At 47.0% G+C, this 25,624-nt stretch overlaps 1 protein-coding gene across 3 annotated transcripts in view; it reads right to left on the bottom strand.

The window, feature by feature from the left end:
- The window catches only part of LRIG1 (leucine rich repeats and immunoglobulin like domains 1), a 102,672-nt gene that overhangs the window by 9,457 nt on the left and 67,591 nt on the right, over positions 1-25,624 (bottom strand). For all 3 annotated transcript variants that reach the window (XM_045832176.1, XM_045832175.1, XM_045832174.1), the window contains exons 4-11: positions 19,955-20,092; positions 17,562-17,705; positions 15,909-16,052; positions 13,631-13,774; positions 10,925-11,068; positions 8,778-8,858; positions 3,071-3,142; positions 2,216-2,287 (exon numbers count right to left, since the gene is read on the bottom strand). In XM_045832176.1, the coding sequence (XP_045688132.1) occupies positions 2,216-2,287; positions 3,071-3,142; positions 8,778-8,858; positions 10,925-11,068; positions 13,631-13,774; positions 15,909-16,052; positions 17,562-17,705; positions 19,955-20,092 (939 nt within the window). The remainder of the gene's footprint in view (positions 1-2,215; positions 2,288-3,070; positions 3,143-8,777; positions 8,859-10,924; positions 11,069-13,630; positions 13,775-15,908; positions 16,053-17,561; positions 17,706-19,954; positions 20,093-25,624) is intronic.

Raw genomic sequence — 25,624 nt, forward strand, 5'->3', positions numbered from 1 at the left:
GCTCCCCATTACAGGGCATTTGGCAAGACTGTCCCTTTCTACATAGTCAACAGGAAAGCCTGGGTGTTACTGCACGCAAAAGTCTAGAGGAAGACACTGGGACTTCACTGTGAGGCTTCAGGCACTTAAGTGGGGGACAGGGACATATTTCATTCAAGCCACGAGAACACATTGGGGAAAACAGACTTGCCATTTGTTCTTGATCAGAAATAGTGTAGAAGGGTCAAGCCTCACACCACACAGTTAGTCTGTTGGCCCGAGGACTTCCTTTTTCCTCCACAATGACAGCCACCTCAAACAGATGTCCAGACCTCAGAAGCCACTGGGCACTTGGGGTTGAGAGAAAGATTTCCTAAATAATAAGTTCGGACCAATAGGATAGACAAAGAAGAAAGGGAGCCAGACACTGACCCCTGACCTCCCATCTACATACACACATTGCTTTAAAGACAAAGGCTGAGCTGAGAGACTAGACAAGGGCATGGCTAGCAACCCCAAGGCTCTGCAGACCACTGTCACTCCTCCCTCACCACCTAAAAGCACAGCTTTGCCAACTTCCTCAGCTGCCACTGCCAGCCATCCCAGCCCTCTGCTGGCTTCCACCATGCACTGTCATGATTCCAGTTCTGAGTGTGTTTCTAATCATCACATGTGGAAATTTACCCAGAGGGTGACTAAGCACATAGTACAACCTGCTGTGATCGGATGGGGGAAGAAAATGACCAAGTGGCATTAACTGTTTCTCTCATCAGAAGGCTGGGACCAGGGCCAGCCACAGCTGGGTACATGCAGTGACTGATGGGAAACTCAGGTAGAGGGCCAAGGTGGAGTTTCCAGAATCTCGCAGATGTGTGGGGGGTAGGGGGTGTCCAAGCACCTGGAAGGGTCCAGTTAATCCCAACTAGAAACTGGAATTTTTAGGAGGCCAAAAGGAAAATCTTGTCTCTGTGTCCTTCCCGCTTTCTCTCAAAATACTCTCTTCCCATTTAATTAGACTTTTCCAACTTACATTGTATTTGAAAAGTTTCAAAAACAGAAACATTGATGGAAACATAAATACTCATGTCCTCACCACTTAGATAATACAATAAATGCTTTGTTATGCATGCTTCATCACCTATCTATCCATGTAGCTATCTTTCTATGAACTCCCAATCTAAAATCATGACCCTTCTACAAAAAAGCATCTACTCAACAGACTGGAATCTCACAGCAAAGAAAAGGTGCCACCTAGAGGAGTGTCATCAGGGACCTGCTTCTGCTTTGGTTTCCAACTATGGGGACTACAGCTCCCTATTTCCCCATTCCTACTCCCACCCCCTACAATCTACTGTCCACCCGGCACAGCCTCAGGAGATAAGTCAGGGTGCAAAGATGCCCACCCTTGGCCTCTCCACTCCATCAGCGCACCTTGAGGGAACTAGTATTATAGCTAGGACTCACTGGCTGCAGGATCAGACTTATGTATAGGAATAATAAAGGAAACTTGAGTATCACCAGTTGAATACCTAGATTAGCTCCTCTTCCACAGACAAGGACACAGGTAAGCTCTTCTAATTCTTGTCACCCAAGAGCCTATACGGTGACAGTCTACAGTGGCAGCACTACCACCATGAACTCCAAGGGGACCTTCAAAACAGATACGGGCTTGGCACCACTTCCCTGTCCCACAGACATATGTGGCCATGCCATAGATATGTCTGTTCTGCTCACAGCCCACCAAGTTCTTTAAAGAAGCCCCTCTCAACACAGGCCCTTCATTTTAAAATTCCAAACGTGAAAACTTGTCCCTGACACAACTGCAGGGATGCCTGTACCTGTTCTGGAGCATTCACTGCACATCATTCAGAACAGTGGGAGTAAACCACAGTGTGCAGCCCACTGTCTCTGCAAACAAACTTACTGGTGCACAGCTTGCCTGTCCCTTTATGTATTATCGATGGCTGCTTTCTGCTACAATAAGAATTATCAACACAGAGACCCTATGGCCCACAAAGTTGAAAATATTTATAATATGGCCCTTCAAGGAAAAGTGAACTTACCCCTGATCCAGAATAAGCCCCACAGGGAACTTTTTTTAAAGACAATTTAACTTGCACACAATGATAAATGATCACACCTATTACATAAGATGAGACACAATCCAGGTAAGGCGTTTCTTACTCTGAAATTTTCTACTCATGTTAACCGTGGTCTTGGAGTCCCAGGTACTTACAGCTCTTTGAGATTCTTCATCTTCACAAAGGCATCAAACTGGACAGATCTGATAGCATTCTCGCCAAGGTTCCTGCAAAAAAGAATACTCTTTACTTATGCAAAGGACTCTGGGTACCCTTCAAGTCAGCCCCATGTTTGAGCTAAGAGGCTCAGGCATTTTTCAGGACAGCCTTGGCTTTGCGAATGAGCCACAGGTACCAGGCAGATGCTTGTGTCCTTCTGTTAATTCCAGTGTAAATGGCTATTATTTCACATGTGTTGATGTAAGCATATGGAATAACTCTGGAACCAAGCCAGCCTTAAGAGTAGCATCAAAGCTAGGTTAAAGCCTGCTCAACAAGTCAACAGGCAAACCTTTCCCAACAGAAATCAAACTTGACTCAAGGACAAAATAAACTAAGAATCAAGTACTGGAGTCATCTGCCCCAGAACCACCACACAGGAGAAAAATCACTCAGCAAAGCTCAGCAAGTACTCAGCACTGTTAAGCTGTTCTAGTGGAGGTACAGGCCTCGGCCAGGACAAAATACCCTTGCCAAAGTGGGAAGGAGACCAGGACCTGTGGAGGAGCTGGTGCAGGGGTACAGCAGGACAGGAAAAGGAGGAGTGGATTTATCCAAACACCAATGGCATTAATTGGGAGCTCACAGACTGACCATATATTCTGTAACTGTCCCCAGCACAGGCAAAATAAAGGCCAAAGTTGAAGCTGATTTATAATGAGAAGGAAGCAGCTGGTGTTTCCATATTGCCTGTTTCTCAGTTTACAAAGATGTGATTAAATTGCTTGCAGGCATCCCTAGCCCTGCATTTGGCAGCCCTGGGGTCAGGGAGGGTCTGGCAAGATACTCACAGGTGCTCCAAGCCTTCCAGCCCCGAGAATGCTCTCTTAGCTACGGACTTGATCTTGTTTCCAAACAGAGTCCTGCAGTTTCCAAACATCCAAAAATGGGGGGTTGGGGGGCGGGGGGAGGAGACAAGGGATGGTTAGAGAGAGAAAATACACAATTAGGGTCGTGCTATCTGATAAGTCTGTCCAGTGAGAGGCAGGTGGAAATCTGACCTGTGCTGAGCTTACAGGTCTGAAAAACACAGGCCTTCCCCTTTCTGAAATAAAATACTTTTATCTTTATTAGAATTTAACAGTGATGACAGGTTGGAATTGCATGCACTGTCTCGCCTAAAAAGGCCCCTTGCGATGTTAAGTGGAAATCTGCTCATCTAGCCCTGGCTGTTTTCCTCTGAGGACCACCCAAGGGTGAAGGTTGAAGTTCAGCTATGGTCTCAGAGGAGACAGGGGGGTGATCACTGTGTCAATGAGAGGAAACAGAGTCATAGAAGGGAAGGAAAACTCCAGAACCAAAAACTACCACCCACCTCTGAAAGCTGCATTCTGGGATCAAGGTTCCCACAGGAGGCAAGAAGAGGGCAGGAGTCCATCGGGATGACTCTCCAGCTCTTGTCTTGGCCTCTTTAGCAAGAACCCAGACTATCAATGATGACAACGGGCCCAGGCTCACTAAGTCTCAGACAGTCATGTTATCAAAGATCAACCACCACCCACCCACCCATGAGAAGAGGCTCCTGATTCCAAGCAATTCCAATCTCAACCTTAGCAGTAACTGTTGAGTTTTCTTAGGAACCAAAATTTGCCCGTGCCCAGCACACAAAGAAGAAATGGGTCTTCTTCCACTAGGCTGTGTAGTGCAAAGAAAAGTTTCTGGACAGAAGAGGAGGGACAGCAGCTAGAATATGCTGGACATTGGGAATGAAAAGAATCAAGTTTCAGTTTTTCCCTCCTCATTTTCAGGTACTCTGATGAGAGCCCACCAAGGTGTTCCCTCTGCCTCCTGTTAGCACGGGAACTATCTGTCAGTGGACACCTGAAGGGAATGCGGCAGTCAGCTATATGGGCTCTGCAACTCTGACGCATACGAGGATAATCTCCAGGGCTTGTTAAAAATCGACTGCTGGGAGTCAGCTCCCAGGTAGTCTCAGAATCACCAGATCAGGGACAGCGACTCCTAGGCACCCCGTGCAGGTGGTTAGGGCAGAAAGCCAGTATATAAAGCCAGCCTGGTTCAGCCCCTCATGCCGGGTGGGGGTGTCCTCATCCAGGGTCCACTGAGAAGCAGGAAAAAGATTTCAACTAACAGCCAGTTCCACCTTCAGACCTGCATTAAGACTGGGACCCAAAAGAAAAACCAGCAAGCACCAGACCTCCCTGAATAAACAATGGAAAGGAAATATACACTTGAAAAAATGGCAGGGTAAAGGAAATATACCCTTTAAAGATGGCAGGGTAGCCTCCATGGTCCTAGCTTTAACCTAATTGTAAAAGGCCCCAGGGCCACCCAGGCAAATATGGAATGCTGCCTTGAGGAAGACAGGATCAAATGTGGACTGAGCCAGGCAGTGCCAGGAGCACTGGTGGAGGGGCTTTCTCAGCCTGCTCCCTGGGCACCACGAGCCCATGTGACTACTTCTGAGGGGCTTCCCGATGCCCCCACTTCATCAGGAACAGACTCTTCTCTCAGGGCCTCCAGTTAAGCAGCCTCACCAGTAACTCTGAGTTCAGCCTTCAGACAAAGCCAGCTCTGTTTCCTGCCTCTGGAGGTGAAGGGGAGCTCGAAGGCCCAAGATCCCTTTGCCTTTTCTCTCAAAGGCAGTCTGCATGGACGTGAAAACAATCTCATCCTGAGTTTCTAAAACCTCTCTTAATCTGAAGCTTTTATTTTAGAACAAATAAACCAAGCACACAGATACTGGTGGTCATGCTAACTAGCCCCCACCCCTGCCCCTTTCCCAGCAGACAGGGCATAAACCCCACTCCCAGAATGCTGCCCACCTCACATTACTCAGGTCCCCAGGACGAGGCAGGTCCTATTAAACGTTTTGAACTATAGTGAAGTCTCCCGTAAACTAGAGCCAGGAAAATGCTGTGCTTTATTTCACCCATTAAATATGAGCCACACTGACTTCTTTTACAATGAGGGCAGGCTGTTATTTCTAATGATGACAATAGCAATAAAACAAATTCTCAATTAGGCAGAGACTGATCACCCTGGTGGTAGATAAAAACAGGTCGTTACAGTTTCCCAGCAAACACCTGAGGGGTGTGGGGGCTAGGGCTCAGCCAGCAGATGGTGAGCCCCTGATACAGGTTGCTGTGTGGAGGAAGAGCTGGACTCTGAGCTAGGAGGATGCTCATGCTGTCCCATGTGGTTGTGGACCACTGAGACTGGGTCCACCTGATCTGAGGCTCCCAGAGAAGGGACAGCTGACCAATTTCTCCATACCACCAACTCAGAGCAGACAGTCACCCTGGGAAGCCACCCTTCAAGTCCTCTCATGCATCTCCTGGCCGACCCAGCCAAGGGCTCCCACAGGTCTTTGAGCTCTTGCTAAAGCAATCCTGCAGATCCTGGGGGTGGGCAATGCTAAGATGGTGCCTGTGATGACTGAGAGTAGCCTCTCCCCCCACCGCCCCCGCTGACTCGTCAACAATGAACACTGTTGTGTAAAGACTGGGAGATCTCCCTCAACACTCAACCAGGGACAGTACCTACCAGGGCCCTCTCCAACCTGCAGAAATCAAGAAACTTGGCCCTATAATCCAATGCTCCATATTGTTCCCAAAACTACCATTCGCACATGCTACCCACCCCTGTGTACCTCCCGAGGAATGCCATGAGGAGCACTCCACACACAGGGCAGGCCCCTGCATCCCTCACTGCACACAAGAGACTGAGTGTCCCTAGTTTATGCCCCAGAAACACCCTCTTCCCCCTCACATCCTAGGACACTGCAGGCCCCCAGCAGGCTCCACAAACATTTGGAAAGCAGGGCATTGAGTTGGTGAGTATAATGATCACAGGCAAATAAGGGAGAAGGACCTCTAGGAACATTCTTGCCTTGCCAGGGGCTCCAGTCTGAAGAACCATCCAAAATGGCTGTTCAGCAGCTGCAGAACTTACAGGCATTACCACATCCACCCAATCTTCACAGACAGAAGCCTCTTATGGCTCTGCTGCTTACTGGTCTTTTTTGGAAAACATTAAATTTAGGTCTGGCCTCTGGCATGGTAGGAAGGACACGAGATCCTTGAATAACTGAGTGAATACCAGAGAGTTTCTAACTTCCCATTCTAAGGTAGATCCCTGGAACATCATCCCTCAGGTACTTCAAAGGTGAATCCACACCAGGTCCACAGGATACAGCACTGACTACAGCCCACATGGGTCAGAACCATTCTCTGTGCCAACATGCTCCTTACATCTAATGGACCCAACAGACTGCCACCAGGCCACTGAGAGGTGGCAATGTGGTGTCACTCACAGACACATCTCCCAGCCATGGCCATGCCACAGAGCTTCCAGGCAGTGCTCTAAGTGGAGATGAGATCAAAGCCTGCCCTCCCTCCTATAATGTTTACTCCAAACCTTCCATATGCCAGGCACAGTGGCTTTAACCAGAACCGGGCACCAGAATCACAAAGAAGCACTTGCTTTCCTTTTTCCCATTTAATTTGAAAGACCCTGCACACCTTCATGGCAGATGAAAGAGTGCCACCTACCCCATGTGTCTATCACACAGCTGCAACCACCTCTAATCCTGCCAGCCTTACTTCATCTTCCCATTCCCAGCTGGGCCAGACGACTGGGAATCCAAATTAGAGGCATCACACTATGTTTTTTAAATTTAAGAAGAGGAGGATTCTTTCTTCTGTTTTTGTTTTTTGTTTTTTTGCAACATAACTATGATACCATCTCACCTAAGTAACTGACTGCATATACTTAATCATATGAAACAATTATTGTCATTGTCTCAATTTCCCCTACTTATGTGCATCTCTGTTTTTCCATGCACCAAGATTCTGATCAGTGGGGCTAGGTCAGGGGAGGCAGGAGACTCTGTTTTAAAAAGTTCTCTGGGGTCTCAGCACCAGGTCAGTTGGAGCCCACTGCTTTGGGGATCCCTTGCTAAAAAAGCACAGTGCAAGTGAGGAACATGGGGGCTTGTGCTAACTTCTTGGGGCTTTAGACAGAACTGTGGGGCCTGGTCCAGCAGGATGAAATACAGAAAACGCTGGGAAAGAGAGCAGGCAGTTTGGTTAGGAAGGCAGTCTGGGCTGTGGACACAGCCTGGTTTATCCAGAACCAGAGGCCCTAGAGTACCAGCCACACTTCACATGGGAGGGAAAGCCTTCTGGAAGCCATGATACCCAGCAATGGCTCGGTTCCTCTGAGGGACATGACCTGCAAGGACCCGAGGGTGCCAGCCCCTGTCCCACCCACACCTCTGTCAGTTACAGCTAAGGCCCTCACAGTGAGGCTTGTGCTCAGTGGCTGGCCAGGTGCCCCTCACCAGTTGCCAAATTCCCAGTTCCAGGCTCCTTCACCCCACTCACTGCACTATCCTGGGCAAAGGGGTCAGGAGGCAGGGAGGAGGGAGCATTTTTTTAGGGAAGAAAAGGAAAACTGACAGACATTTTTGACATACTGTTAGAATATAGGATGCTCAAGAGAAACAATCCTCAGAGATCCCAGCTTCTTTTTACTCAGGACTGAGAGACAAGAGGTATGAAAAGTCTACTTTTCAAAACAAATCAGAAACAGTGACTATACAGATTCTTCCCACCACAGGCTTTCCCTAGGGCCCTGTGCTGCTGCTTCCAAATGTTTACTTTATATTTTCTACCCAGCTTGCTGTCAGGGATGGGACAGGAGCAGTGGCTGTCTTCTCTGTCTCCTCCAACCCCCGCTCTGAGAGGTTAGTGAACAGTAATAACTGCTCCAATCTCTGCTCCTGCATGTTGCTTGGGCAGCATCTGCAGAAAGTGCTGGTGAGATGCAGAGAAAGCGTGGGACAAGGGAGACCCAACCCAGGCTCTGGGGCCACACAGGCAAATTCTGACCCTGCCACCTACAAGCTGTGTGGTCTTGGGCAAAATCCCTTCAGTTATGTTTCTTCAACTACAAAAAGGTTGCATAACAGCCTGCCCTCATGAGACTGTTCTATATAACACGTGTGCCTCAGAGAGTAACTGGCAAATCCTAAGAACTTAGAAAAACAAAAATACCAGACATTTTGAAAAAAAAAATAGCTACCACATTACCCATAGTAAATTATTATTTCTGTTTAAAGTTACTATCTATGACAAAAACACCAACTGAAAACTCACAATGTTCAAGAGGTACTCGCCTTTAGACATTTCACACAATTTCTAGAAACTGAGCAAGAGGGCAAGACTTGTTTGTATAAAAAATTTGGCTGTTTTCACATCAGTCAAAAATGAAATGGTAGAGAAGCTCCAACAGGCCTCCAGACACCAGGTCTTAAGCCCTAAGGAAATTAATGCCCACAGTATTATGACACCACAGGCCAGAGAGAAGCTGGTATGTCTCTCACTCTCTTATTCATATTTTTCTTCCCAAACAAAAGAAGATAAATACCAGCGAGCTCTCCTCTAGCAGGCCTAGAACAAAGGAGACCTGGCGGGAGCCAAGAACTGTCTTCACATGCAGGAGCTCCCACAACTTCAAAGGGGAGATACTCACAGCTTGCTGAGGCTGTCAAGCCCCATAAAAGCGCCACTGGTATCTTCTATTGTGCCCGAAATCTCGTTATGGTCCAGATCCCTGGGGAGAAGACAGAAAGACAGCTCACCATCCAGTTCTCAACTTGTTCTTCAACATGAAGGGGAGGATAAACTGACACCCAAACTGCCACACTGAAGCGGAAACATTGAGAAACATTCTAGGTGCCCAGCTGTGATGTACAGTCAAGAGAAGCGTGACCACTGAGCCACAGGAAGCCCAGGTTTGAACCCCATGTGGCGCAGCCTGGCTTTCTCAGACTTCCCACAAAGCTGACACACACTTTGAACAAGCAGCTTCCCTAGCTCTGTGCACTGGTCCCGAGTCGGCTGAGGCCAAGGCTGGGGAAGGAGGGTGTGCAAACAGCACACGAGAAAGCCTAGTTTGTATTCCACCCCAGAGAGCAGATGTCTGGCCACTGGCACCAAGAATCAGACTATGCCCAGAACCCTTTTTTCTGGACTTGACCAAGAAACTGCAAAGAGCATGTGGAAGGAAAGGGACAGTGAAGAAAGGGGCCTGGGCATGGGGCCCTCCTAGGGGTCACCTCCATGCTGACAAGTGGTTTTGGAGCCCGGAGCCTCCGTCTTTTTACAGGACCTGCACAGACCTTGACTCTGAGCCAGGGATGACATCTGGGGGCTGAGTCAGACTTGTATTCCATTTTCCAGGATCAAAGGATAAGGCCAACTTCTTAACCCAGGCTCCTCCAGCAATGCAAATCACAAGGCCCATGATTTAGCTTCCTCCCCCAGCTTCTAAGGCAGGTCATGGGCCCAGGAGAGAAGTTCCACCTGGCAACTGGGCCCCCATCTGCCAGATGGTTGGCCCTCCCCAACTCTCCACAAGGTTCTCAGTACCTACACCCTGTTCTTCCAAGCCCTTGCAGATGAGGGCCAGGAACAGAGAAGATGCTACACTTGGCTCCCGTGAACCTTTAGAAGGACTCCACAGTGCCAGTAGAGAGGGATCTCTGACCACAAAGTGAAATGCTTCCTCTGACCTTTATTTTACAGTAAGGTGCTCAAAGAGCTGAGATTTTGCTGCTGGCAGCAACTTCTTTCAATGCGGTTCCTCCCTATTATCTACAAGCTAAAAAACTGGGAACTGGGGCTGCAGCTTTGTGTGCCTGTCTACCCGCTCCCAGCCCTGGCTGCCAAATCTTTTCTCTTCTTCCTGGCCTACTCAGTCAGAATATTCCTAGCCTTGTTATTTGGGCTTTGCCAGGGCTCCAGGCTGACCTCAGCTTGAATGGCCTAGCATATGGGCTATTTCACACGCCCCAACAATGGCTCAGCATCAAAGCCCACTCTGCCCTTCCACCAGGTGCAAGTGCAAAGGCCTTCCTCCCGGACACGGGAACAGGCCCTCTTTCTGTAGTGGGCTGGGCTGGAAGGAGGTCTTAGAACCTACCACTACTGTTGAAACCATACTGCCATCTTTGGGGACATTATGCCAATAGTTGCCTGGAAGTTCTCTAAAGCCAACAACTAAAAAATTTTAAGTCCCAGAAAAGGATCCTGTGGCAACTTTTGGCAACTACATCTAATTAGAAGTTTAGAGAGAAATGACATTCTTGCCTCCATTTAGGCTGAAGGAAAAATACAGGATCCTCTAATTCCCTGTCTTGGAAATGGGGCCTCCTAGACACAGGGTCCCCAAGAGGTGAGCTGCAGCATTCCCTTGGTCCACACAGAAAGCATTCAGAACTTAAAATGGAAGTGGCAGAGAGAGGACTCGAGATTGAAAGACTGACCACACAGCCACTGTCCTGGAGACTGCTCCAGCACTCAGCACAGGAAGCTTCTCACAACCATAGGACCCCTGTACCCCGCAGGTGGCTGTGGGAATTAGTGCTCATTAACCTTGAGTCATCATCACTCCATAGCACCACCCTGGGGAAGTGAGGGGCATTTTTTTGCTCAACCAGTTCTTTTTTGGCTGATTACATGTAAAAAAGTGTGAGACTATACCCATAACAGGTCAGTTTTAGACCCAATTCTAACCGGCAGCCAATGTAAAGGTACTTTAACAAAGCAGCTAGCTGGCCCATACTGCCTCCCAGCCAGGATCCCTTCATTCTATCAACCCCACAGTGACAGACGTACAAGATGCGCAGGTTTTTGAGTCCCTTGAAGGCACCTTCCGCGATGTGGCTGATGGAATTGTGGCTGAGACGCAAGATGCTTAAGCTACTGAGGTCAGCCAGGCTCTCCTCATCCAGCCGGGTGAGATTGTTGTAGGACAGAATCCTGAAGAAGGAAAGGGGAAAACAAATGTCACCTTCAGGTTGCAAGAAGTCACCCTCTTCTGATCAGCAAACCATAGCCTGCTGGGTCTCAGTGGGAAGGAACACGCACACAAGAATCCTGAGGGCAAGACTGGTCAGACAGCTGGAAACCCATTGGGACTATGACTGCTGGAATGTTCCTAGAGACCAGGAAGTATGAGGACTACACGAGGACATGCAACTCAAGAATGCTCAAGGTTCCAACCCCTTTGTCTCAGCACCCATGGCCTATCCTGATCCAGGCTACGAAGGACTTTTCATATCAAGGGCCTGAGTCTCTGGACGGGACACCAGGGTGTGCCCAAAGTGAGCAGGGAAGCTCAGTTAGGCTCCCCACATTGACCAGCAGAGGGCACCACTAACTACCACCTGGAACAAGCCTTCCTCACAGCACTTCATGCCTTTACCTGGGCACCATCCATGGCACCAGAGTCTCCTGTCCAAACTTCTAGGATGACATCAATCCTCCACCCCTCTATAAGCAGGACACCTTCCCTAAGCATCAAAATCAAACTTTCCTTTCTCTTGGTGTGCCTCCTGCCCCTCTGAGGAGGCCCTGCCTGGGTTAGTTACTTGGAATGTTAAGTCATCTATTGTTGAAAAATTAGAAATTTGGTCTGGGACAGGAATATAGAAAATAAATTCTGAGAAGATTAATATGTTTTTAAAGGCAGCAGGGAGTAACATTCTTTCCCTCCTGGAGCAATAAGTCATGGTGCCTGTCAGTTGCAAAGACTTGGCAGGAGATCAATATTACATCCTCACCTGCAATTAAAGAATTTAGCTGAAAGGAGGGGCGGGAATGTGCTGGAAAGCAGACCTGAACCAGGACCCAAGGTTCTCTGGGTGTCGGGCAAACTGCCAGGCTGCTGAGGGCACACTGCTATGACCTCCTCTGCTCCTTCTAAAGGGTACAGAAAAATTCTCACACTGACCACTAGCCCTTCACCACCACTGCCTCAACCCCAGGGCTCACACCCCCTCCAGTGATCAGAGGACTGTCCTTCACCTTAGCAGTTGGGCTGGCTCAGGTCTGGAGGACTTAGAAGACCCCTCCTGCTTCCCAGGATCCTGGGCCTGGATGACAGAGAACCATGGGTCCCGGGAGTTCCTGAGTCAGGTCACGGCCCAAGCAAACAGCCTGTTAGGAGTCACCCAATGCCACATGAGAAGACTATGCAACAACACTGCCATGAAGGGTTCCAAAACTAAACCCAAAGGGTTAACATTCACACGCACACTCACAGAATCCAAAGAAAGTGAAAGGGAAAAGGAAAGAGGCAGGACCATTGACTGCTGCTTTAGGGAATGATGGATTCGCTGATATATAAACTCCAGGTCAGTGCAGGGTATGTGGGGGAGGGAAGTGGAGGAAGGGACATGGAAGCCCAGATGAAAATACCAGCTGCAAGACTCAACAGTACATTTAAACATCCCCCGAAGTTTGCCTGGTGAGGTCAAGAGAGACCAGACACACAGAGGATTGGCACTCATAACAATTATTTGCTTCAGTGGCTGAAATCTTTTCCAACAGTCAAGTCTAGGGGGAAAAAACCCACCAAACCTTTTTCAAAAAAGTAAAAAAAAAACACTGGACTAATTCGAATTGAGAAACCTTGAACATATTAAACTGAAATAACAAATACAATGAGAATCTACTTTCTTCCTCCAAAACAACTACTCTTCTAGACAAGGGGCATGAACAAAGGGACATGGCTATGTCCACTGAGTCCCTGGCAATGCTGCTTCCATCACTAGTCACTGACCCTGCCATGGCAGCCAACCATGCCCAGAGCAGTCCAACACCGCTGGTCTCAGGGACCTTGGACACCAGCTCAGAAGGTCCCAGTCCCAGCTGAGGCTCATCTGGGAGTCCCCGAAAGGGATGAAGGGCTGTCCATCTAAGTGAAGTGTGAGCAGTCACATCAGCACAGAAGCTTCATCACAAGGCCAGGGGAACACTGGGTGGGGAAGGGGGAGGAGCCACTGTGGCCAACTGTCTAAGGGCAGTAAGGCAAGACTGCAAGGCCGTGTGAATCTTCCACTGTTGGCGTGTCACCATCTCTCAAATTTACTGTCTTTTATGTATTTGAGCCCAAATAAGTCCTTCACTAAAGAAGTCCATGTTACTTGTAGCCTTTAAAGTATAATAGCTGCAAAGAGAACATGCCAGCAGGCTGCCCTGCGACACCAGAGGACTCTGCCCCAGGGGCTTTCTCCAAGCCCAAGGAGGCCCTAGGACCATCCGTAGGGGATGCAGAAAAGAATCAAGAAGAAATCAGGAAGCAGTTAAGCTCAAATCACTGAGGTCTGCCCAGTCTCAGGGTCCTGCTCTGGGCCTGGTGGTGGGGCCCTGGCTTCCCTCTAGAATAGGCAGTGCCTGCCTCTGAGCCTTCCCACCTGAGCCCACCCCAGTTCACTGTGCTGTGGGACAAGCCAGGCCTCCAGCTTCCTGGGCTCTGGAGGGTCGCCTAGGCAGTGTCTCTCCACAGCATGACACAGAGAAAAGTGGGACAAAACTCACAGTTCATGTAGCTTTTGGCAGAAGCTCCAGCCATCCCGGCTAATATGGGAGATGGAGTTGTTGCTGAGGTGCAGCTGGTGCAGGGCCGTGAGGCCATAGAGTGAGCCACTGTTCACTTCTACCAGGCTATTGTACTCCAGGTGCCTGCAAAGATAGATACACACAGGATGAAGGGGAAGGTCCTCTGGTTCTCATTCACCCCATTGCATAGGCAGCAGAGCTGGAACTGAGGGTAAAACACCAAAGATCCACTGGCTGGCACCAAGTATCTAACAACAGTGCATGAGAGTATCATGTATGTGCAGGAGTAGGACAAGACAGGCAAACCAAAACAGATGGTAGTGAGTGTCCAGGCCAACCTAGAGAGCTCAGAAGGCAAGGGGAAGCTTTGTTTTCAACTGAACACAAGGCGAACCAAGCACAAACATGGGCAGAAGAGTTGAAAGCAGAGGGCAGAGCCCACGAAAGAAACAGAAAGGAGAGAGAACAGGAAGCGGCTTTCATCATCATTATCCCTGTTTTACAGATGAGTAGTCAGATTACTTGGATTTAAATACTAATTTTGTTACTCTGTGGGTTGAATGAACCTGAACACGTAGAAAATGGAGATATCCAAGAGTACTAACCTCATAGGGCTGTTATGAGAAGGAAATAAAAAAATAAATGTCAAAATTTCATCATAGTGCTGAGAACTTGGCTCCTACCAAGTGTATTAAGTAAGAAAGTTGCTACCCAGGTTCTTGACCCTGAACACCTGGCTGGGGATGGCTCCAACCTTGAGAATGAAAGTTGGTCATTCAAATACTGCCCCCATTCAGTATTACAAGGGCTTTGGGCAACTATGTTTTACTGTTATCCATTTCACTCTCTGGTGCTGCACAAAAAGCAAGCACTAAATTTATAACCAACCTCTAAGTTGGTTATAATCACCTCCAATTTATCACCTCCAATTTATATGAATTTGTTCAACATAAAAACTATATGGTAGATACTGCTAACTGCATTTTCTTCACAAATTCTCTTTTTATCTCAGCCCACCCAACACACAACCACTTAGATTTCAAAGTCTAAAGTTATAGTTTTAAGGATGTCAAGTAAAAGTGTTCTTAAATATGAAAAAAAAGTATATTATCTGTGTGTTACAATGGTTTTGGAATTTAAAAAAAAAAAGAAAAAAAAAGAAAAAAAAAGTATAGCCAGTCAGAGGGGGACATCAAAAACAGGGAGAAGTAAAACCGTAGTGCTAAGGCCCTTACTTCTGTGTGTACATGTGTGTGAGCATGTGTGTGAAAGAGGCATGGTCCATGAGACATAGCAGAGAGAGCCGATGGAATGGGACCTAGAATTTTTTTTTGTTTAGGTTGCAAAGATAACAAACAAAAGATAAATGCAGTGACATCACTCACAGAGACTGGAAGGGAGCAGAGAAGGGTGTCTTGACAAGTTAAACTGCTGACTATAAAGCAAGAAATCTCAAGTCAACTGATCAAGACAGTGATATAAGTGTATTAACTACAAACAGAAAACACAAGAGAGAAATGAGAAGTGACTGCCTCTTAGAAGCGCACTGGGGGAAGAGGGCGGGCAACCACTGCTTTTCCTCACCATTTAAGTATGTTTACAACCACGAGTAGAATTTACTTTGGATTAACAATAAACAAATTTAAATGTTTGAAAACAGAAGACGAACACTGCCTTTTCTGCCCTTCTCTGTGCATTCTTGCTGCTTTGTGCTACTCTGTCAGGCAGACAAGTTCTGCGATGTACACATCTGCTCCCGGGATAAAGGGGACATGCCGCCAAAGGCAATTAACTCAGCAAGCAGAATAAATCTCCCAGGATGAACTACACATTTTTGGCCCACCTGAACATCAAGACTGTCAAAGCTCAAACAGGAGAGAGGGAACCTCCCCTAGGGTGTGGGCCAGAGGAGAGGACATGGGAAGGGCACCTGCTCCACAGTCCGTGAAATGCAGGAAAGGAGGGAAGAGCAGCCCCCCAAAAATGGTTCCCTCTTCCATCTTCGCTAACCAAATTACACCACTGAATCTACTATAACTCCCCACAAGAGGTTTTCTTAACCTTCAAGGAAAAGACTCTTATCTGGCAAAGTCCCCAAAGACACTGAGTTAGGCCTAACTTAAGTCCAAAGGACTGGGGGCTGGTTTGGGCTGAAGTCCTAAATGATCCTTGGGGCAGGGCACTTGATGAACACGTACATGTGACTCAAAGAGACCACACACAAGTCCCTGGTGCCCAAACACAGCCCTGTACTCACAGCACATGCATCTTGGACAGCCCCCAGAAGGCTCCGTCGGTCAGCTTGCTGATGTTGTTTCGCTGAAGCTTCAGCACCTCCAAACTGTCAAGCCCCTGGAACGTCAGGCCCTCGATCAGCCGGATACGATTCCGATTAAGGTCCCTAAAGATATAAAGCTGGTGGGTTCAGAGTGTCTGCACACACACCTCACCTACAACTATTCCCACACAGTCCCTGCTGCGTTTCTGAAGCAGCAGGGGAAATCCCAGTGAGGGGGTCCCAGTGGAGCTGGTCATGCAGTGGGAGCCCACCATGCAGACAACAGCACTGACCAAGATGTGGCTAATGAATGAAAGAGGAGTAGAGAGCTCCTGAGCAAGTGAGCATGCCCATTTCCTCCTGGATACCCATGACTCTGCAGTGAGGAGGTGGGTATGACTCAGGATGTGGATGTCTGAGGTAAGCTGTCTCTTAGCTCAGCAACAGAAATCCACACCAGATGCCTCAATCCAGGAAAATCTAACTACTGGGTATCAGATGGCAATGGCACTTTCCAGTTGAGCATTAATAGGATCTCTACAGAGAGGAGTTATTGCCTTTGGGTGTGAGGGGAACTAGACAAACCACAAAGCACACATATTTGGCTTCTAGCCCCGTGTGATAGAACCTCAGTTAACCAAAAGATTTCAGGAATCTGGGTGGGCTGGACCCATTAGTAACACTAGGGGAAGAGATGGGGAACACTGGGCTAGTCAGAAAGCTCTTGGTTTTCCCCCAAATACTTCCATAGTGCCTCACAGCCCTGCCTCCCACAAACCTCCTGGGCATGAAGAGCCCAGGTTGCAGACGGCAAAAGCTGGACTGCTGTGAGGGCTGCGTGTGTGAAGCACAGGCAGAGACAACACTTGCCCTGAACAACTGTTTTGTTCTGTTTAAACCAAATCTCCAATAATGGCTTCTTTTCCTGAGATGCAAACTTCCGTAACAAAGAGGATACAGAAAAAAGAGAAAACAACAAAAAAATAAAAACAAAAACAGGGAACAAATATTCCATCAGGTTCTGAAAATAGAGGTTTTCTTGAATCTAAACCTTGTGCCATTCCTGAAGGGTACTCAACCGTGGTCATCAAAAAACTAAACAAAGAAATCCTTTCTTTAAAAAAAAATAAATCAACAAATTTATAAAACATAGGAGATGAAGATGATGACCCATCTCTTGTTTTCTACTGTCTGGCTACACTAATTTCTTCTCAAACTGCTCAAGAAGCACTGAACACCATAGTGTTCATGGAACAGATTTTATAGCTCCCTTAAAAAACAAAAAAACCTTGAGGAACAATAAAGAATCTAATCACAGCTGAAGCCTAAGCTTTAACAGGTTCAGCTAACTAGCAGGATTCCTCATTTCATTCTGGAAAGTGCCATCAAAGATAAGCATATATATCCTCAGTGGATCTTTTTCTCAGCAACCTAAGGCAGCCCACAGGCACCAGACCCAGATTCTAATTTGCTTTTATTAGGTGTTACCATAGGGTCATTAATGATAGTTTATGCAGGGCTTGACTGAGGAGAAATGAGGAAAGGGCTGCATATGGTACAGGGTCCTTGGGGAAATATAGCCTCCATAAAGTTTGGCTAACCTTAATTAACATGCAGGTTTCTAATACTCACAGCTGTGTCAACCTAGGTAACTTGAATGCTTTCACAGGAAGCTGGGTGATCCTGTTTTTGCTCAGGCGAAGCGTTAGCAGTGACCGTGAAAGACCATCAAATGCTCCTGACTCTAGGGTACTGATCCGGTTGCTGACCAGGTTGCTGGAATGATTCAGGAGAGAAAATGCAGTGGTCAGTAGGAGTCCTTCCTCATTTTGTTATAGACACCAGGCCCAGCAAAGTTGGGAAAATAAGCCAAAACACATCCAGAGACACAGATTTCCCATGAGACATTTGTCATCCTGAGGCTGCAAAGCACATCTTCACTTCAGATGTAGGAGCCAGGGAAACGCAGGTTTCAGGACCATCCACTTCAGGCCTGCACAGAAGCCTTGTTTCAGCCTAGAGCAAACTGTGCTTATGGCCACTGGGCAACCCAGGAGGATGAGAGAGAAAGTCAATTACCTCCACCCCAAGAGCCACCTGCAGGATTCCTTCTCAACACCCATCACTCAAGGATTAGGGTTCAAGGTTGGTGAGAAAAGCTCTGGGAAGCAGAAAGACAATTTCGAGGCAAGGTCAGAGTAGATGTAATTTGGGGACAGCTTTTAATTTTGCAGTGTACAAAGCTGTCATTGTACAGCTTGTAATAAATGTGCATACACCAATGCTCTGTAATAACTGTAAATGTGTCAAAGAAAACACTCTAGAGAGCCTTGCACAGTCCCCTTAGAAAATAAGCAATACTTCAATGGGAGCTCCACTTACAGGATTATGCATGTAAGGGGCATTCCCCTTGAAACACACTGCAGTACACAGCTCAGATCTGTGCATTCTATTGTACATAATGATATCAAATAATAAGAAAGAGAAAAGGCAGAAAAGGGAGGAACACTATGATATTCCTATGAGAAGTCACCCCAATGCCTCTGCTCTTCCCCAAACAAATGCTGTTTATATGGGGCTTAAGCAAAAAGGGAGAAAGAATAGAGAGAATTTTCTACAAAAAAGAGGGGAAGGGAATAAGGCATTTTCTGTCTCTGCATCAGGCAGTGGCCCAGGGCAGGGGACAGCAGGATTCTTTGCAAATAAGGCTGGACTGTTTGTTCTTTTTTCTTTTTTTTAAAGATTTTATTTATTTTTAGAGAGGGAAGGGAGAGAGATAGAGATAGAGAGAGAGAGAGAAACATCATTGTGTGGTTGCTGGGGGTTATGGCCTGCAACCCAGGCATGTACCCTGGCTGGAAATCGAACCTGCGACACTTTGGTTCTCAGCCCGAGCTCAATCCACTGAGCTATGCCAGCCAGGGCTTCTGTTTGTTCTTAATACTCCAGATTAAAGGAGAATGATCTGTGTAATGAAGATATACTGGCTCATATCTGCCAAAACAGAAAGTCCTTCCCGCTCTCATGCACAGAGAGAAGGTAACTGCAATTCATTTTTAGCAGTTGGTGGTTTCTTTGTTCCCACCAAGGAGATGCCAGGTGGCAGGGGACACCTTTGGAAGGTCCACAGGGGGGCCTGAGCACTGCTGCACTGGACACAGCCCGAGTTTCCCTTTTCCAATTTGGTGCCTTGATGCTGCCTAAGAAAGAAACCACTCCTCTACTTGTGGGTCTTGGAAAATCCACACGCCAAGCCTTGGCCTCCCTGAACAGATGGGTCACAATGATCCCTCCTTTCAATGATCCAGCCTTTCAAATGATCTCCAAAATTAGTCAGGAACGTTAATAATGCAGAGAATGCAAACTCACACGTCATTTGAACACATCTCTGTAGCTTGGGGTTTCAGTTTCTTCCCCAAAGCAACATTTTCCTACCATCGGTTACATTGGTTTTAACCTTTTCCTCCTATCTACCGTCTGATGTGTGTAAGATGGGGCATTAAGATGGGTAAAAGCAAAACAGACCAATGACAAAATTTAGAAGGTTCTGAGAACCTGCAGAATGGAGTCACTGTCCCCTCAAGTATACCAAGGCACTGTTTCAACAGTGCATGATTAAAAAGATAAGCAGTGACAGGTTAAACCTTTGCAAAGGCCTCCCCCCACTACCATGACTCCAACTATCCTGAGTCTTTCCTCTCTGGCTTCCTGGGAGGCAGCCCAGTAAATGGGGAAGAAAGCAGGCTTTGTAGCTAAGACAGACCTGTATCTGAGGGCTAGAATCTCTTTAAGTGGTGAGTCTATTAGACTAATCCTCACTTTCCCTGACTCAAGCTGCCCCACTGTCTGTAAATCTCTACAAATAGAAGACATGGCCACAGGTCCCCTGCCCTTGGCCCTGCAGAGGACAGCCCTAGGAGCTCTGTCCGCCTATCCCCATGAAGTCAGCCAGGCCATGCTGAGAAAAGGAAAATGCCCACCCTACATCCAGACCTGGGTGCCAAGAGTAGAGCAGAGGCACTTACAGCTCCTTTATGGGTGGTCCGTACAAGAAGCAGGTGCTCCGCATCTCCGTGATGTTGTTCCAACTCAGGTCCAGCACTTCCAAGGACAGGTAAGCCTTCAGCCGGCTCCCTTCCACATTGCGAATCTTATTGTGTTGACTAAAACAAACAAAGGGTGGTGGATTCCAGAATGTCTTTTTGCAAAGAAAGAGTTATTTTCCCCCTTACTTCTTTAGACACATTTTCCCCTAGTTGTGTTGCTCTTCAGAAAATTACAAATGCAGTGACCCTCAAAGTGACATCTCCTGTTCTCCCATCAAGGTATTACCTGCTGCATGGGTGCTAGACAGAATACTCAAGTCTGTCTGGGACAAGTCTGTCCAAGTTGTAAGCCTAAGCTGCTCTCCCCAAAGCAAGAACACAGGGGTGAGGTTTCAGAAATGCAGAGAGCAGCATGACATGACCAGGACCAGAACTCACTGATGCACCTCCCATCAATGGTGTGCCCTGATGCGGCTGTCACCTCAAACCTTCAGAACCTTGTCCAACCCCTATGAGACTTTAGGCACCAGTGCCCACAGCTCGATTTAATCCATCCTAACACATCATTACATAAACTCCTTACATTTTACCGACACCTACGATGCCAGTCATGGAGACAGGCAATATGGACTTTAAAATAGATAAATGCCCAACAACTTAACAAGGGAAATCAGGAATTCAGTGCTGGATCTAACTGGCATCCAATCCCCTGAACATCTGACTCCAGCCCTTGATAACCCTTGAGAACTTTATTCTTCACTTTTCTCATTTAGAAATGTCATCTTAACATTTCCAAATGGGAATATATAGGATCTCCTTTTGATACACCTCCAGCTGTCCTCTTGGGATTCTGTGGGTCCTTCCCTTATTCTCCTGTTGCATCTGTCTCTGTGTTGCCACCACCTTTCACCTTGCCCACTGTGACATGATTCCCTACTCATTTTAGGATATGGATAATCCAATCTGAAACCATCAAAAGTGTGCAGTAGATGTTAGCCTAAGAGTTTGGTGGTGTACCTCCCTCCAAGAAAGACATTCCACCACCGTGATTATGGGTACCTTTGATCCTCTTTCTGACAAATCCAGTCTAATCAACTAACCACAGAAAGATAACACATGCTGTCCAAGGCTAGAGCGAACAGCCCATGCATGGGTTTGGGGCAGCCTGGCAGATTCTCACCACTGCAGCCCTGATCCCAACGTTCAGAGATGAAATCATGTGCTGGGTGGCAGTGCTGGGTTTCTTGGGTTCCAGGCACTCACTCAGCCAGTTTCTGAGTAAACAGTGTCAAGGTCTCTGGCCAATCAAAGCATTCTTGAACACAACACAAGTAAGCCAGGCGTCGCTTACCAAGTGGCATCTCTTTTAAACAAACACTTGACCAAATCAGTTCCAACAGGCATAAACAAGGCCCTCTTTCCCAGAGGCTCTAGGCTTCTCATGGAGTCCTTTGTTGTTTTTTGTTTGTTTGTTTTGTTCCCCCCCTCACAACTCTCCCAGGCCCCAAAATCCATTTATAAGGGCACAACTCCACATACAGAGAAATCTCTCTAGAATGAAAGACCACTTTTTCCCTTCACTTCCCCTCCTCACCCCCAAAGCTATTTCCTTTGAGTTCTTTATTAAGTTCTTAATAAAGATAATCTCTTCAGTTTTCTGACTCCAAAAGAAAAAGAAAGGAAAAAGGAAAATAAAAGAAAACCTTTATTATGTAAAGTATGGGAAAAGAAGAACAAGAAATAAAGGCAACAGAGCTGAGCTTATCCAGGAAGTCTGAATGCAGTGCAGGGAGCCAGGAAGAGTCTGAAAAGACGGGAAAGGGCACCACAGGCCTGCAGTCGCAGAGAGGCACACAGTAGAGGGGCCACAGGACAGCTGCTACAAACCCCCAGCACTTCCCCTGTTCCTCATCTCTCCTCTTTCATCTTACACATTTCTTCTTTCTCATCAGTCTACTTTTTCATTGAACCAAACACATTCTGGGCCCCTGCTCTGCGCCTGGCCTACTCTGGAGGAAGGGCTCTGGAATAAAGACAGGTCTTTTTCACACACTGGAAGAGATCCCAACTTAGCAGAAGCAGCCATGGAGATGAGAAATGACGGGGCCTGGGACGGGACAGGGTTACAGAGGCAGATGGATGAACTGTGCTGGGTCGTACCCCCTCTCCCCCACCCCCGTTCCAGCAGGCAGGATGCTGATGTGGGGGAGACTGCAGAGCAGCAGCAGGGCTGGAGCGCGGAGCTGGGAGGGCAGGCAGGACCATAATGAACAATGCCTCACAAGCCAAGCTGAGAAATAGGGACTCATGTCACAGTAGGCCAGGTGAGACAGACACAGGAAGAGAATAAGGGGAAGACCCACAGTACTGAAAGTTGATAGCTGTAGCAACTCAGGCCTGGGCCCTTGACCCTGCCCATCAAACCCCACCCTATGGCACCAAGGGCAGCAGGCCTGCCCTAGACATCTCCTCCAAATAGCCATCCATCTGGGTTAGAGCAAATAGCCCGTATTCTGGAAGCCCTCCCACCTCCTTAAGAGTAGATGGCTCTGCAAATGTGTATGCTGCTCTGATTCAATCCAACATGCCACTTTCCTAAAACTGTGCATGTTTTAATGTCATGTGCAACATGGGGGGTCATGATATCACTCCTTTAATGTAACTAAGCAGCTTAATTCAGAAGAAGGTCCACACTCATATTTACTGATTCTTGTCTAAGTTCTTTTTAACAATAGCTGACCAATTAGTGAACACTGCTGTGCACAGGCCCTGGGTGAAGCCTCAGTGAAATCTCACATGAGGCAGGTACTATTCTTATCCCTAACTTCATAGGTGGAAAAATTGAAGCTCAGACATCTGCTGGAATTTTCCCAAGGTCTCAGCTGGGAAGTGAAGGAGCCAGCATGCAAACCCAGGGCAGCAGGCCTACCCACCAGCCCATCTGAGAAGCTCCCCCATCTGAATTTTATGGATACTGCATCAGATTTGACCTGTAAACCTTCCCTCAGAGCTTGCCTAGACCTGAATGCTAGCTATTTCCTGGGCAACCAGACTGGTCTTCGTAACTGTCCTCAGCTGGTCCGTGCTTTTCTACCAGCCTCCCAGTCCTGTGTGAGCAGCAAATCTGCAGAGGGATTTATGCAGCTCATTTCAGCAAATATGGTAGATGGAACTAAAGTTCTTACTCATGGATACTCTGGATGAAAAGAAAAGTTCCACTGAGATCATGTCTTTTTACAGACCTATATTTGAGGGGGGACCAACACCCTTTATTCTTCAGGAAGAGAAAGCCACAAAGGGGCACCCCTAGACTTACAAAAAAAGAAAGGAGAGGAAAGGGAAGAGGATAGTACTGTGGAAGAAATACTACCAACTGGCCTCATCAAAGGGGCACTTCAGACTTTCTCTGCCACCAAACAAAATTAGAAGGATTCTGCAGTGACAGGGCTGGGAGAAGTGTGTGATGGTCAGATCGCATGGCATCCACCTCCACCCAGTGTAGGTTTACTCCATGGGCTGCCCTCTCGGGCAAGGAGAACTTAATACAGCAGAAGTCTATTAAACCAACACCTGTTAAAGGCTTCAAAAATAAAATCAGTCTTCAAAGGCAGAGAGTAGGCAGGATAAGCTGTAGCCACTTGGCTACATTTTCTGAGCTGATGTTAAATGAGACAGTAAAACAGACAGATGCATTTGAAATCAACATTTAAAACTTATCATAAGTGATTGTTCCACAATAGCTCTGTGAAACCCTGGTTTACAAGGTATTCCCTTTAGTAGGGAAAAGATCCCATGTCACAGAAAACAGCCAGGAAGAAAAGGCAGGGGATCAAAGGATGCAGGGTCAAGGTGGATCAAATAGATTACAGCTGGTTCCTGAAATTATGCACTTATTGCCTACACCAGTCAGGGATGAGCAACTGTATTTTATAATGGGTCAGATAGTAAATTTTTTAGGCTTCGTGAGTCATTTGGGTATGTCATAATTACTAAACTCTGACATTGGAGCATAAAAGCACCACAGACAATATATAAATGAATGAGTGTGGATATGTTCAAGTAAAATTTTATTTTCAAAAACAAGCTGTGGGTCAGATTTGGCTCACTGCCTGTGGTTTACTGACCCCTGGTCCATACTGTAGCAACCAATTTGGGTTTCTGGAAAACAGAGACCCAGATTCTAATTCTAGCTCTAATGCAGCTTTGGAACTGTGTAACTCACTTTCTGTATCTAGTTTAACCATCTGCAAAATGGGGCTAAATGCCTCTCTCTACAGCAACAGAACCCTCCCATCTTCCCAATAGTGCCCATATCCAACACCACTAATTCCACACTTTCCCACTGATGTCTTTCCTCCCTCTTCAGGAAGCGAAAAATAGAATATAAGTCTCTATCATTATTACACTCCTCATAAGATGATCCAGGCTCCTTACAGAGCTGGTGGTCAGGCAGGCATTCACACTCTATATCCTTCTCTTTCTAGTTCTTCCAATTAGGCAGAGATTGAAGCCAGCCAAAGCATTGGTCCTAATACCAAAACAGGCTTTGGCTCTTCCGGACAATTATGGTGACTCAGGAGTCCACACTGTCAGCCCCCGGAGCACTGACTCTTAATAGAAACAGCAACTCTTCCATAATACTACCTCAACATCAAACTTCTAAAATGTCTTGCTTAACAAATCAACAAAATTCAAATAATGGCTCTTTCCCGGCTGGAACCTCTGGCTAAGAAACAGTGTCATCAATCTAGCCCTGAAATGAGAAAAGATTGTAATATACCTGCCAATACTCCTTACTCTCCCCCTGCTCCCGCTCCCCACAGTGATCCTGGTAGACATAGTTCCTCCAATTCCACAGTGGGCAGCCTCTGAACAGCAGCAGCACTTTGCACCTGGCCCATCAATATGCTGCCCCATAATTCTCATTATGGTTCTGGACCATAGTGTCTAACCCACTGTCCCCCAAAGCAGGCAGTCCAAGGTCTGATCAAAACAAATGGGAGGATGCATGCATCCTTGAGTGTCACCTGGGGCTACAGTATAATTTTATATCCCATATGTGGAATCTACATAGTGTGAGACAATTTGTGACCCTGATATTCATTAGTGTAAAACTCAGTGCAGGGCAGAGTGGCCCTGTTGCCTGCCTAACAGGGTTTCTGTATTACTGCAAATGCCAAAAGATGTTAATGATTTTGAGAGCACATGTGAAGATAGCAATTTTTCTTTTGTTGAATAGTAAAGTTCTACCAAACAGGCCATGAGGTCCATAGTTGTTCTGTTTGTTTGTACATGTTCTTAATGAAATAACAAAGGCAAACTGAGAAGTGCATAAATGATAAGTACAGAGATCAGTGCATTTTTATAAAATGTATTGCACCCATGTATCCACCACTCAGATCAAAGTACAGAACATTTTCCCCCTGGCCAGTATGGTCGAGTTAGTTGGAGTGTTGTCTGTCGAAGGAAGGTCACAGGTTCAATTCCTGGTCAGGGCACATAACCAAGTTGCAGGTTCTATCCCTGGTAAGGGTGCTTACGAGAAGGCAACCAATCAATGTTTCTCTCTCATATCAGTGAGTTTTTTCTTCCTCTCTCACCCTTCCTGTCTCTAAAAAAGTAATGAAAAGAAAAGGTCTTCAGGTGAGG

Source organism: Phyllostomus hastatus, unplaced genomic scaffold (genome assembly GCF_019186645.2).
Source record: "Phyllostomus hastatus isolate PE091 unplaced genomic scaffold, TTU_PhHast_1.1 phas_contig_16, whole genome shotgun sequence".
Classification (NCBI taxonomy): domain Eukaryota; kingdom Metazoa; phylum Chordata; class Mammalia; order Chiroptera; family Phyllostomidae; genus Phyllostomus; species Phyllostomus hastatus.